Genomic DNA, 14525 nt, shown 5'->3' on the forward strand with positions numbered 1-14525 from the left:
GTGTGAAAATGGCCAAGTTATTGTAGTGTAGCCTTTAACTTTGGTTCATTCTAAGATCACAGAATCCCTGTAGTCTGCAGTGAGGATCAGTTATTTCCATTCTGCTGGCGGAGCCTTGAGCTTCTGCAGGCTTCCAGCCTGAGACCCGTGCTCTCACTACCATCCTTGATGCTGCTGGTAAAATGCTGCTGCTTCCCAGCAGAACTTACCTGCAGGGTCCTAGTGCCCACCTGCAGTTGTAACAGGTGCAGGCACAGCCAGAGGCCTGCCGGGGGCAACAGCATCTTTAGGGAACTGACCCTTTATCCCAGGGAACAGGTTGACTAGGTCCTGTGAAGCCGTGAAAACTGGCCCAGTTGCAGTGGTGAGGATGAACCAACTGATCTGATTTATTGCTGGGGGGGGGGGGGGTGTCTCTCCTGCCAAGGAGACTAGTCACTTGTATGCAAAGTTTACTTAAGTCCATAATCATTTGATTTATTTTAATTTGTGGCTCCCACTATTCAATACCAGAAAGAAATGCAAAGACAGCTCCTTATGGCTATTGAAGAATAATCCAAGAAAAGGGCAAAATACACAAAAGAAGATGGAGATAGGGAAAAAGAATTCTTGTGTCCAAGCTTCTGGCACTTCCAAGACTCGGGGGAGAAATGGCAGCATTTTAGCAAAAAGGTTGTGATCAGCAACGGAAATGTGTGAAGCAACCGTAGAAGAGAAAGGAGAAGGTCTGTATAGGGTAGGGGATTTGCAAGCTGCTGGGGAGAAAGCCTGGCCTTCAGGAAGCTGGGGAAGGGAGCCAGGGAAGGGAAGAGTCATGGTCCAGCCCCACGGCGATACTGACAGTGAGTTGCACGATCTCCCTGCCAGAGTCACAACTACCCAAGAGGCACCCAATTTAAGGGAAAAGCCCCCAAACCAGAATTAGTCAAAGTGGACCTGACAAGAAAAAAAAGACATCAGGAGGAGAGTGGGGCCCTACACTGCGCTGATTCCTCCTTACCAGCCAGCCAAGCCAGGAAACGGCCCCGAAGGAAATTCAATAGTGATCTTTGAAAATCCTGTCCCCAAGAGCCCACAACACATTCCAAGGCGCTAAGATCTCACCTGGGATGTGTAAATGTGACTAATTGCAAAGTGGCAAAGGTGGTAGAGAAGATGATTGGACAGAGGAAGATTATATCTGGAGGAAACTGGGGCAGGTCAGAGATGCAGGCTCAGTTCTTAACAGGGGAAGAGTATCTGGAGACGAGTCTGTGCAAAAAGAGATCCAAAACTTTCCCCAGACCTTCCTCAGAGTTGAAACCACTCAGAAGACAGTGAGTCATACACACATAGGCTGCATTAGAACACATAACAGAGGAATAAAATAATGCCATTTGCAGCAACATGGATGGACCTGGAGATCATCATTCTAAGTGAAATAATCCAGAAAGAGAAAGAAAAATACCATATGATATCACTCATCTATGGAATCCAAAAAAATTTTTTAAAAGAGGACACTAATGAACTCATCTACAAAACATAAATAGACTCACAGACATAGTAAACAGTCTGATGGTTACCAGGGGAAAGGGCGTGGGAAGGGATAAATTTGGGAGTTTGAGATTTGAAAATGTTAGCCACTATATATAAAAATAGATTTAAAATTTCTATCTTAGCTGATTTAAAGAAAAATAGAACAACTTCTGGAAATATTTTATGCTTGAATTCTCTCTCTTGGACTAGAAGAGCCTGAATCGTGAGTGCCATGGCTTTCCCGGGATGATTTAGCAAGCCAATGGGTTCAGAGATGAAGGCTGAGGTAGGACCCCACCCCTGCAAGATGAGGGCAAGTTTGTGGTCCTCTGTAACACCAGTAACAGGAGCATCTGGAATCTTATCTCATGCTTTCCCAGATTCCATGTTTCCCAGTATCAGTCAAGCAGTCCCGACTTTTATTGAAGAGGAGATCTGTCTAGAGATCTATTTCCTTACTATTTCCTTCAGCAACTCAACAAAAAGACAAAACAACAACAACAAAAAGCCACCAGGTTGGTTCAATTATTTTGTGAGCTAACTTCAGAAAGAAAATTTGTGTTTTATTTCATTCTGACCTATAGAAATTTACCGTATTTTCTTGACTTCATAAAACCCAGGCCCCAGATTAGGCTGAATTCAAAGAAATATTTGTTCACAAAAATTCTCCAAATGAAATACTACATTCTCTCTACTCAACTGCATTTCTTCCTGTTATTACAAACTGCACCTCTCATTAAAAAGAAAAATTTTGGGGCATTCCTTTCATCGTTTGCCCTCCTAGGACCTCATTATCTTTCTGAAATTTCATGTTATTTATCAGCACCATTTGGATTCCACTTGTTGGTAACCTACCAGATTGATTCTATACCAAATTTAGAAGATTCATGTCATTTAAATTTTACATATCAGGGAGGGGTATGTTATTATTAAATGAATAAGACTGAGTCCACTAAGAGGCCTCCAGGAGCTCAGCATCCAACTGAGGGAGCAGAACTTAGCATATGAAAAACTCCAGAAGATCTCCAGGGATGAGCATCAGTTAAATACATGTGTGTGAGACGTCAGTAAATAACCAGAGCACGTGTGCACCATGAGAGACAGGGAAGGGGCCTGCAGGTGTACCCAGCAAGGATTCAGAGAAGAATTAAGATTAAAGGATGGGATGGGTTTGGACAAAGAGAACCCAGAAGGCAGGCTTAATTTATAAACTGTCTGATCAGTTTTGAGCAACTTATCAATTAGACGTATAATTAGAAATAAGGAATGACACAGATAGGGAGTTTGTGGCTGGACAGTGAACAGCTTTGAGGTCATAGGAGGAGACTAAGGAATATGGTCAATATAAAAAATTATTTTCTGAGCTTATATTCTGGCTGAGTTTAGTAGTGATCAAGCATATGGTAGATTCTCAAGTTTTTGTTGAATGACCAAATAGTTAATGAAAGTTCTTCTTTATAAGAGATTTTCAAAAGAAAAATCTGAGAAAGTTGAATTAGAAAAAATACCATTTGTATATGTATGTATATGCATAACTGAATCGCTTTGCTGTACACCTGAAACTAGCATTGTAAATCAACTACACTTCAACAGAAAATAAAATAAAATAAAATAAACAATGCCTGGAATTTAACCATATATCAAACTGTGACATAATCACCCAGAAATGGAATTATTTTCAAATGATTTTATACGTCTCTAAAGAACTGTTTAAAAAATTCTAAATTTAAAAAAGAAAAAAGAAAAATACCATTTGTAACTCAATGGGAATAACGTATCTGGGCAGAACAGATGCTAAAAATGTTACGAGAAACATTGATGGGAAACCCTGCCGCTGGTGACTCCATCCACTCCCCTTAGCGTGAGGTGGTCAGCCACTGAGCGTGCCCTGCCGGCATGCGAGAGCAAGTGCTCAGCTATGCAGGCTCTTGCCAAAAACTGACCCTGAATGGAATCAAGCTTCCAGATCTAATTAACCAGTTTACGGGAAATGCGGGGGATGGAGAAACATGTTAAACAACATCAACGAAATTCAGAAAGAGGAAATTCTAGAGGACAAATGACCTAGTTTCTCCAACAAACAAATGGCATAGAGAGCGACGGGGCGTGTGAGCATGTTGTAGATTAAGTGATATTTAAGAGGCCAATGAAAGAAATGCCGTCTCTGTGAGAACTCTGGATTCTTACTCAAGCAAGGCACAGGTAAAAAGATACTTTTGAGACAACTGGGGACATTTTAACAAGAACTGAGTATTAGATAAGATTATACAACACAGAGTTCTTGCTGATTTCAATTGCATACTGGTTTAAATGATATGCTGCCTGAAAAGCTCTTTTAAATGCTCCACGGGGGTGGGAAATGGGTGAAGATTTTTGTAAATCAAAGAAGATAGGCAAAATTTGGTAATTGTTGAAGCTCAGTGATGGGTCCATGAGAGTTCATTATAATATTCTCTCTACTTTTAGGTGTATTTAAATATTTTTACAAAGAGAAAAATAGAAAAATAGTATTTTGATGAACTAAAACAATGTAGAAGACAGTTTGGAAAAGGGAAAAATCAGTTAGATGTCCATTTGCATATGAGGTAACAAAGGTCAGATGACAACAGAAAAGGAGGACCAATGCTAGACCTTTTGGAGGTCAAGGCAGGCTGACGTTAGGAAGGGAAGCCTAGGGAAAGGCAAACGTCAAAGGTGGTACCAAGTCAGGCTTCGGTGAGTGGCTGAGTGATGCCACCGTAAGCCTGGGGGTTGAGTGAGTTAGTAGGAGTGACACTCACTGTTATTAACATCTCTTTTTCTTACCCCACCAGGCTCTCTTCTCAGTGATCAATCTTAGTGACCCCAGCAAGGGAAGGGATGGAGCAGCATGGTGTATTAGGGCAGCAGAAATGCTGAAACTGCAACGTTGAGCGTTCCCTTAATAATGAGACTATATGGGGCAGAGCAGCAGAGACCAGGGTCCCACTCACCTTCACAGCCTTGGAGGGAGGGATAGAGGAATGCGTGATACTGAGTCAGCAGCCCACAGGGAGGACTTCTGTGAGGGCTCAGGGCCCACCAGGAGCAGCCCGGCCCGATAGTCACATCCTGGGACCAGTGCTCAACAACAACGTGGAATTGCCAGAGGAGGGTCACAATTGTGACAAGCAGGAACAGGGAATCTCACGTTTTAGCACCAGAGGCTTGGAATTCTTGAATAATCCTATGGAAGAAATGGAGGTGATCCCCAATAATGGCTGAGATGGTTTCCTAGCAGACAGATAAGTGGGGCTCAGAGCAAATTTAATCTGATTTAGAGCACCAAGTATGGTTTGAGGTTGACACTCACTGAATATTTCATGCCCTCCCACTCCATTCCTCAGCCTCCCTTGTCAGAGCCACGTGACCAGTTCTGGGTCACGGACTGTGAAATGAAGTGACATGTGCGCTTCCATCCCTCCCCTCTGAACACAACAGCCTTTCAGGCTGCTTGTTCCAGATAGAGCTGTCACAAGAGCGTGAGGGGCCACCTGGCCCAAATCAAACTTCACAAGAGTAAGAAACAAGCCTTCCGGTGTGAAGCCACTGAGACAACCTTACTGTTGCACTATTTACTTTTGCACGAATTCGCATCATCACTCTGACTAGTACAGAAATAGATGTGACATGTCCCATATCTTAGTAAAATAAATACCTAATAACTGTAACCATGCCCCACTCAGGGCAGTGAATGAGCTGGTTTGCAGGAAGATACAAAGTCAAACTATTAAAGGTGGGAAATGTTTATCTGAGTTTAAGAGACATAGGAAATAAGGGATGGTACACATGGAAGATACTGAAATCATGGAAATTCTTCAGAGGATGTAAGAGAAAGGATGGAAGGAAAGGAAGACATGACTCCCAAAGTAAGTCCTGGCATGGAAATCCCAGTCTGGGGAACGACCATGGAGGTGTGGGAGGCTTTTGTGCACTGATGTGGGTCCCTGAAAGGTCCTATGCAGGAGAACCACCTGCCTGAGCCCCTCACGACAGGACTGTTGGATGAGAAAGAAATGAACTTATTTTGTGTGGAGCCACTGAAATTTGTTTGTTCCTGAGCCTCCCAGGGTAACTACTGCACCTTTCTTTCCAGACACCGAGAAGTGACACAGGGATGTGGACAGAATGAGCGTGAGGGATGGAGCAGGGATGTGGGGATAGCGAGGCAGAGGAACTGAGGGTGGGAGGTTGCATGGGGAGTGTGTGTGGAGCCTGAAAAGCAGCGTGAGGTGTGTGGGAAGTTGGTGTACACACACGTGTGCATGCTCTCACAGTCCTAGACACAGTGGAAAACCATAGTGGGCACCCAGGCTTCTAGAACCTAAAAGACCGGTATTAAAGGCAAAAAAAGCAAATGTAATGGCTCTGACTGCCTCTCCCACCCGCCTCCTCCCAGTAAAACTCAAGGATGGTTAAGAGCAAGATCTCTGGAGTTAGACGTGGTTTTAAATCCTAACCCAACACTCACTAGCTGAAGGACCATGGACAAGCTATTCAACCTCTCGGCATCACTTCTCGACATCATCTGTGAAAAAGGACACTTCTTAGTATTTATAAGGGGCTGAGCACAGTGTAACACGTAGCAGACAGTCAATCAATGGAAACTTAAAAAAGTTCTAGCCCATTGCTCAGAATGGACCCCCAAAGAAAACTGCACCGTGGCAACAAATTAAATACGTTCACTTTCTATGGCTTCTTTATTTTTAATAAGTTTTTTGTTGTTGATGATTTTGGGGGTTTAGCGGGGGAGAATAGAATTTACAAACAATTCTTGATTACTCGTGGCTCTTGGGAGCCACGATAGAGTGAAAACATGAGGTCCACAGGCGAAGGTTCCCCAGTGATTTCAACCAACAAGACCTTCTACAAGCGTTCTCACTTGTGAGCAGATAAACTGACTGGAGCTTGCAGCCTCGTTATGCCTTGTGCGCCCCCCTGACAAGGGTGCCGGGAGGCTGGGATGGGCCACCACCCCCAGGTAAAGCCGAGTGCGGTCTGCCTGGGGAGGGGGCGGCAGGGATAAGATTGCAGCTGGGAGCCTCAGTGCCTCTTTAGTCTTTACCATCAAAATCAATCCTAATTTTAAGCACTGTGGGGTTTTGCTCCAACTATTGGAAATTTAACAAATAATTACTTTGGAATGATAAAGCAAATAGCCAGCCTACATATGAGGCCTGGGTTACTTTGCAGATTATCTGGAGTGCTTCTTAAACCCATCAAAAAGTAACTCTGAAATCTTAGTCACAGCCACCCAAAGATTTCCTTCCCCTACTGCAAGAAGGTTCCTGCTGTAAGTCAGGGACACCTACTCATTGACTAGAATAAGAAGAATGCAGTTCTTTTATGTTCTTAAAAATAAAAGTAGTACACAACCCTTCTTTTCCCCTTTTCCTTTTCCTAGAGCGTCTACAGCGTTTCCCTGCTAATGCTATTCCAGCTGTGGGGTTATACTCTGAATAGTGTTGAAATTCTTGACACTTCTAACTACTGGGTTCTCCATAGGAACGGGTACGCAAGGGCTGGCTGCAGCGGGAGGACCTCAGGCTCTGTTAGGGACCTTCTTGTGGTTGTCATAGCTGATGCCACCAATGCCCTCCAGAATATTCATGGGCAGAGGGAACACAATGGTGGAGTTCTTCTCGGTGGCGACGGTGGTCAAGGTCTGCAGGTAACGCAGCTGGAGCGCTATGGGGGACTCGGCCAGCACCATGGAGGCTGACTTCAGAGATTTAGAAGCATTCATTTCCCCTTCTGCTGCCAGGACCTAAAACGACAGAAATAAAAGTCTTCAGAAATGAAGTTTACAACTGTGACCTGCGCTTTCTTTTTCGGGATCTCTCCTGGTAACTCTCTCCCAGCCCCTGCTTGGCCACACGTGTTTCATCTCCTTAATTCTCTGGCAAGGATAAGAGTTTCACATCCTAATGTGATTAGAGACATTGGAGGAGGCTGCAGGAAGCAGGGAGACAGCTTATAAACTGTGAGTCCCTAGGTGTCATTTTCAAACAAAATCAAAGCATCGCCTTTAACCCGAGCAGGTACGGGTCCATCCACACTAGTGATGCTCCTGAATCACCTGGAGCCTCGCCATTCGCTGCCTTCGTTTTCAGAAAAGCCTGAAATGCAAGGCCTCCAGTTGGCGTTTTTCTGTCGTTTTTACTTATCATAGATATTATAAATTTGTTCTGTTAACTTTGTCTCATTCTTAAGAATTGTTTCAGGTTCTCCCCACTCTTGATTACAAGCAGCAGCAAGGACCAGTCTGCAAACCCTCACTGGGAATCTCTTAAGTTCCCTGCTCTCTTGTGGTGCTCAGGGTGCCCGAGAATGACTTGGATCTCGGCTGTCCCGTCCGTGGGCACTCGCTGCCCGTGTGGTAAAAGCACCTCCTCGGTCCACTACTCAGAAGCTGCTGGAGCTCAGCAAACAAACCAGAGGGATAAGCAGAAGAAAACCTTCCTCGACTCCCAAGTAAGATTCCAAAGGTGTGCACGAAGGTTTCTAATCTTGGTTGGTTTGTGATACTTCAGGAAACCCTTCCACACAGACACGAAGGCTATGGATCCAACAGAGTCAAGAACACTCGAGGCCAAGCTGTGCTCACATTTTGTAATTCTAACCTGGGTTGTAGCCATCCCCCCCTTCTCCTGAAAATCCAGTTCACTTAACGCACTAGAAGGAGGATGCTCAAAAGACAGGCACCAAGTTGCTACACCAGAATAAACAGCTTTATAAAAATGCAGGTTCCTGGGCCCACCGGGGACTCTGCTTCACTGAGTCAGGGGTGAGACCTGGGAATTGGTGTCTGCTTTGCTCATTTCTCTCTAGAGGACTCTGCTGTACGGCCGGAGGTGGGGATCCACCTTGCTAAGCCACTGGATATATGGCTGAGCACCCTTGACCCAAGACCTATTATCAAGCTTCCTTTAGGTACATTAAGTTCCCCAACACCTTTTAATTCAGGGGTAAATTCTCAGTAAAAACTGTGAAAAAGAACCCTCTTCTTATCAAAATAATTGAGAGAGCCTGAGTTTCCTTGCAAGCTCCACCCTTGTCTGCTCCAAGGCTGGGCGGCCCGCCCTCCAGTGCAGACGGACGCGCCCTTACCCTGGCCCTGGCTTCCCGGGTGGCCTCGGCCTCGGCCGCCATGGACCTCTGCAGCTGGATGGGGATCCTGACGTCTTTGATTTCCACTCGGGCCACCCGGATCCCCCACAGCTCGGTGGCATCGTCCAGTAAGGTCTGTTTCCAAATCAAAAGAAAGGACACTGATCAGACAACAGGTGCAGTGATCTAGGTTCCTAATATATTTTACATATGCAGGAAAATCCTCTTCCTTCTCTCCTTTTGTATGGTCAGCATTTGGAGCGAGACAGTGTGGGAAGGGAATAGGACTTACTGCTCACTTCCTGGAACTGAAGTAAATCTCAGGATGGATTCAGAAACAAAACTTGATAGGTCTTTTAATGGGTGGTCACTCAGCGGGTCCACCCCCAAACTGTTCCTACTGAAGTGTCTGTCTAGCTTCGTGCAAATACGCGAAATTTTCTTGTCACTGTCATCAAGCAGACAGCAATGACTTTTGTCCATTTGCTGCTGTGAATCATTGGGCCAGTTACTTAACCTTTCTGATTCTCAGTTTTCACATCTGTAAGAGATTTTCCTTCAGGACTGTCATGAGGATTGGAGATAATACATGTAAGTTATCTATCAGTACCTAGCAATGACTCAGTACATAACAGCACCGGGTGCTTTTGGAGATATTATCTGTCTTGCTCTGTTTAACCTCTGCACTGTGGCCAGTTTTAAACAGGGAGCAAGGCATATTTTTTAGAGCAGAAGAAGCCTAAAATCAAGATATCCTTATCCTTTTTGAAAGCTTAAGACCGTTGAAGATACCTTGCTGGTTATCCTGGAGCGGGAGGGATAAGACAGGATGCCCTGAGAAACAGTGAGATCCGGTGGGTAGTTCCCTCAAAGGGAAAGAGCAGAGATCTCTGTGACGCCATATAGCGAGAGAGCCCTGGCCTTTCCTTGATCCCTGCAGAGCCCCAGGAGATGGGGGGACACCACAAGAAGTCAGTGACCTGACTGCGATGGGGAAACATCTGAGTCGTCAAACTTGTGGAGTTCTTAAAATGACATGGAGAGTTATCATGCAGAACTGATATTATCTTGTAAAACCTGGGGACTTGGCACCACCGTAGGGACTGGGGGAGATGCCAAGAAGAACCAAAGTTGAATTTCCCTTGTAACTTACTGAGGGCAGGCTCAGAATGAAAATGTAATTGATTTAGGAAAATGCAGAAATGTGATTGTCTATAATCTAGGGTCTACCGGAAGTGAGATGGCCCCGCTACATCCTCATCAGCATAATAATTATGATTACTATTAATATCATTATTGATATTAGTTGCAAGAAGTCAGATTTCCCAGCAATGACAGTCCTGTGCTGTCTCAATCAAATCCTCTTCTAACTTTCATGGTCCACTGAAACGCAGGAATACACGGGCTGCCTGAGAAATGGCAACCCTTCCTCTAGAGTGATCTAAACTAAAAAGAAATCTGGTCTCTAACCTTTTTGGAAAAGGCTAATGTGTATGCTAATTCATAATTTTGAATTCCAAAGAAAATGGATACGGAGCGCAATTCCAACAGCTCCCCTCTTCCACTCAGATATTTAAATCTGGACCTCATGATTATAAAGAAGTGAAATCCCAACCGGAGACCCATCTGTTTAGGGCAGCTGCGTGTGTGCGCGCGCACCCATGAGGGGGTGCCTTGAACTGCCAATATTTGATTATCACTGATAATCAAATAAGCAGATTAAAGATGAAGGTTCTTGGTGTCTTTACCTGGATGCTATGGGCGATCTCTTCTCGGCCAGCTAAGATTTGGGACAAAGTCTGTGTCCCTAAGACATTTCTCAGAGTGGTCTGAGCCAGCAGAAATGTGGCTTGGTGGACATCGTTGACATTTGCCACTGCCGAAACAGCGCTATAGATTCTGTAATAGACCACGCCATCCACTTGAGTGGTCACAGAGTCTCTGGTGAGGATCTGGAGAGCAAGAACGTGGACAATCACATGCTTATGACTTTCACAATACTCAACAAAGGGTTAGCCAGCCCCAGAGCCCTGTCCACCGGAGGAGAGCATTAATGGCAACTTATGCCAGCATCACCCCAAATCTGTCCTGGCTTCAATATACTATCATCCTAGTTGATAACAAAATTACTACACAGGTATGCTCTGTACCTACCTCTGTAACTTCATCTTAGGGAAGTCTTACTTCCCATAGTCAGAGGCGAGAATGGTTATTTCCATTTTTAAAATGCAATAGTAGAGTTCCTGCCAGAATTCTACCTTGTAAATAGAGGAAGAACAACCTGTTTCCCTGATACCTGAAAACTTTCTGGTTCTGTTTCATCAAGCTTGATGAATAGCAGTGCTTCTTAAAAAACATAGATGGCACCAGAGACCATGTTCTATGTTCCAATAAAGAAAAATCGATTTAGCTTTATAGAGGCTCTGCATTTAACAGGACGATGTACTTTGGAGACAATGAGATTTCTGGCGGTACCACCGAAGGAGAACCTAGGACCACCTTCTCCCACCTGGCACTGTTTACCATGGAGCAATAGTAAACATGATAGTCCCTAAGCATCCCATGCTTTCTTAGGATTAGGGCTGAATTCTAAAGTAAGTACTCTGCCATTCCCGTGAGAAGGAGCAGACACCATTGTGGGGTCTTGACTGAGTTTTCTGGACCAGAGAGAAAAACTTAACATATACTCATAAATGTTGATTTTCCCACCTCTCATCCTCTTTGCCCTCTCACACATTTTCTTTCCTCTTCCTGGATCATTTTGTTTATCAGAAAGTGGCATGATTATTAGTAAGTCTGTTTCTCTTTCTTATTACCCAGTTACTGGTTTGCATCATTCAGTTGAAATACTTTAGGAATTGAAAATAATTATTTGGAATCCAATTGCAGGTGGGCTCTGTGCAATGTCTGCTCTTTCCCCACGCCAGCCCCAACTTAGTTGCATCCAAACACACAAAAGATTGTAAAGCAGAGAGGCAAGGGATATTGATATTACTAAGAAATTTTCTGAGAAGGTGATGGAGAAGATAATATCATCACCAGCCACTGACATACACCGAATTAATTTCAGCCCCTTCGTACAATGATTTATCAGACTTCCAAGCATCTGCTCTGTCATTCTGCATCCCAGCTTCTCTGCCATCTGTATCCCTTCTCTCTCTTCTCTCAGACTTTCTCCCACCCAGATACTCCAAATCTTCCAGCAATTCAGCCCTTGCCCTTGGCTTCATTCCCATTTGGTGAAACCAAAAGCCCAGCAGTTTCAGGAGCCACCTAGGATTCCTTAAGCGGATATTTAAGAATTCAGTTCCTCCTTCCCTTTATGGTTTAAAAACCTACTATAAAATCTCAATTGTCCATGTAATAGGGAAGATGTTGGTTTACTTCCAGAAACATATCTTTGATCAGCATTACCTCCTGTGGAGGAATGTTGCAAGTAACAGTCCGGAGATCAACCTTGACAAACACGTCTATGCAGGGCAGGATCAGAATCAAACCTACGGAAAAAAAAATATGGTTTAAAATTTCACCCTATTGAAAGTAACTTCAACACATTGTCTCCTGGCTGTAAAATACATTATTTTCATGGGACTATAAATACTTTTCAGATGGCCTTCAGTATGTACACTTTGGGGAAATTATTTCCTCCCATCAGTCAATGACTTAAAAAAAAAAGTGGTTCCCTAGGAATTAAAATCTTTTGAAAAGAACTAAAAATTCTTGACATTTAATTTTTAGATTTTCTTTTGTAAAAATTCAACCTACTTATATCCAAGTGTTGACTTTGACATTTATTTAAAAGGATATTTTGGAAATTGGTTTCCCATGTTAAAGGTATGTGTATAAAAGATTCAAGCAGTAGACTTTTGACCTTGAGTATCAGTGACTATCAACATTCTCATTGATCTGCATTAGTACTGAAGGAATGTTAGAATTAAAATCTTCCCAGGATTTCAGTGTCCTTAGAACCAATGTATTACAAAATTTGTCATCTCTCTGTGGCTGTTTTCTGGTTTGCATACAATGGCATTCTTCAATCATAAACATTTTGCTTCTCTCCAAGTTGTAAAGTATTGGCCTGGGTGAAGGAAAGGCTAAGGAAACTCACTGAGGCTCCTATGACTCCTTAACTTACCCTGCTGAATGTTCTCTACAGCAAGAGTTACAAAGAAGAGAACCACAAGGCATGCCAGAAAGATGGGGGCACCAATCCATTTCCATTTACCAGAAAGATTTTATGCTCTTCGGTTTTATTTTCAAAGAAGAAACAACTTTTTAGGTTGAGTACCATGCCAAGGGCTGGTACCGTCAACAGAACATGCTGCTAAGGTGCTTTCTCTCTGTTGGTCTCTAAATCTTTCTGAGACTTGTAGTGAGGATGACTTCATGTTGTTGGTCCTAAGTCACTGGCTAAGATCATGGCCCTTAGAACTAGAGAGAATTAACACCCAGCCCTACCAGTTACTATCGCGTGACTGCGGAACATTCATCTAATTTTTCTGAGCATCAGTTACCTAATATCCATAAGACAGTAGTGCAGATTAAGCATGAGTCAACAAGACAATGAAATAAAACACTAAATCACAGTGCCAGGCATGTTTTAAGTGTTCAAGAAGGAGCAGTTCTTATTACGAATAGTTTTATTATTAGAGAATAATTTCTACTTACAGAAGTGGAGAGGTTTTCCCTTAGTCATTTGGCCTGTTTCCTTCTGGCCCTCATGACATTCTGAGGTAACTCATTAGCCCCAGAGACACATATGACGAGAGTAGTTATCCTGGGACATTTAGTGGTGAAACCTTCTGGGGAAATGCATTTAAAAGAGACTTTTCTCTAGAGTCCTTCAAGTTGTGGCTTTTGTGCTTAGCTCAAATCCAGTTTTATGCTAAGTTATAATCTTGGCCCCATCAAACGAAACACGATGAGGAAGGGGTTAACTTTGTTCTGTTATTCCTCGGATGGAGGATTCTAACACTTGTACTTTGACAAACTCATAAAAATATCCAGAGTAAGCAATGCTTGCTCTTTCTCTTCGGTTCTTTATTAGACAAGTAGGATTATGCTACTTGAAGTGGCTAAGTATCTGTAACAGGCTTCTCCTTTTGAAGTTTCTCGTATATTTTTTTATGTAACAGATACCTGAGTGCCTGCATGCCTCATGGCCAAACGCAGAGCACACAGAGGGAATAAGGAAGTTCCTGCCCCCAGAGATCCCACAGTTCAGGAGAATGATTTTACTCAAATACATCATATGAGGAGACAGAAAACAAATGTTATCAGAGAAGTATAGGAATTAACTATTCATTTCCATGTTCCTTTCAAGATGTTATTTTGATAACCTCTCCTTTCAAGAATCTTAGAATCTATCATATGAAATTCCCGTTTTGGTGAGTCAAAAACAGACATTAGCAGGGAGGAGGGTATACCTCAGTGGTAGAAGTATGTGCTTAGCATGCACAAGGTCCTAGGTTCAATCCCCAGTACCTACATTAAATAAGTAAGTAAGTAAATAAATAAGTAAATAAATAAATAAATAAATAAATAAACAAAATTACTCCCTGCAAAATAAAAAAAAATTTTTAATTAAAAAAAAGAAATCATTCTTTAAAAAAACAACCAGACATTAGCAATTTCTTAAGGTTCAACTAAATACACACCAGGAGAAATTGTGAGTATTAAATCAATATCTTACTTCTGGGGAGTTTTAGTACGGATACCTCTCCCCTCTCAACACCCCACAAAAGAAAATCTCATCCTTTTTTGACATGAAGAGTTTGGGACTTTTTTTTATTCTAAGGTTGTAGAGAAAGGATGGAAATAAAGACCACATCTGACAAAAGGCACTGTACAGTGCCTTCCAGTTTTGTGTTTCTATTCATCTA

The 14525-nt window shown here is 43.0% G+C and overlaps 1 protein-coding gene across 1 annotated transcript in view; it reads right to left on the reverse strand.

Annotated features, from left to right (window-relative positions):
• Positions 1-6234: 6234 nt before the first annotated feature.
• Positions 6235-14525, reverse strand: part of STOML3 (stomatin like 3) — a 28105-nt gene continuing 19814 nt past the window's right edge. The window contains exons 4-7 of the mRNA XM_010951467.3: positions 12058-12140; positions 10392-10595; positions 8644-8778; positions 6235-7300 (exon numbers count right to left, since the gene is read on the reverse strand). Of these exons, the coding sequence (XP_010949769.2) occupies positions 7076-7300; positions 8644-8778; positions 10392-10595; positions 12058-12140 (647 nt within the window). The 3' untranslated portion in view covers positions 6235-7075. The remainder of the gene's footprint in view (positions 7301-8643; positions 8779-10391; positions 10596-12057; positions 12141-14525) is intronic.

The sequence above is a fragment of the Camelus bactrianus genome, chromosome 14 (assembly GCF_048773025.1).
Source record: "Camelus bactrianus isolate YW-2024 breed Bactrian camel chromosome 14, ASM4877302v1, whole genome shotgun sequence".
NCBI classification, from domain to species: domain Eukaryota; kingdom Metazoa; phylum Chordata; class Mammalia; order Artiodactyla; family Camelidae; genus Camelus; species Camelus bactrianus.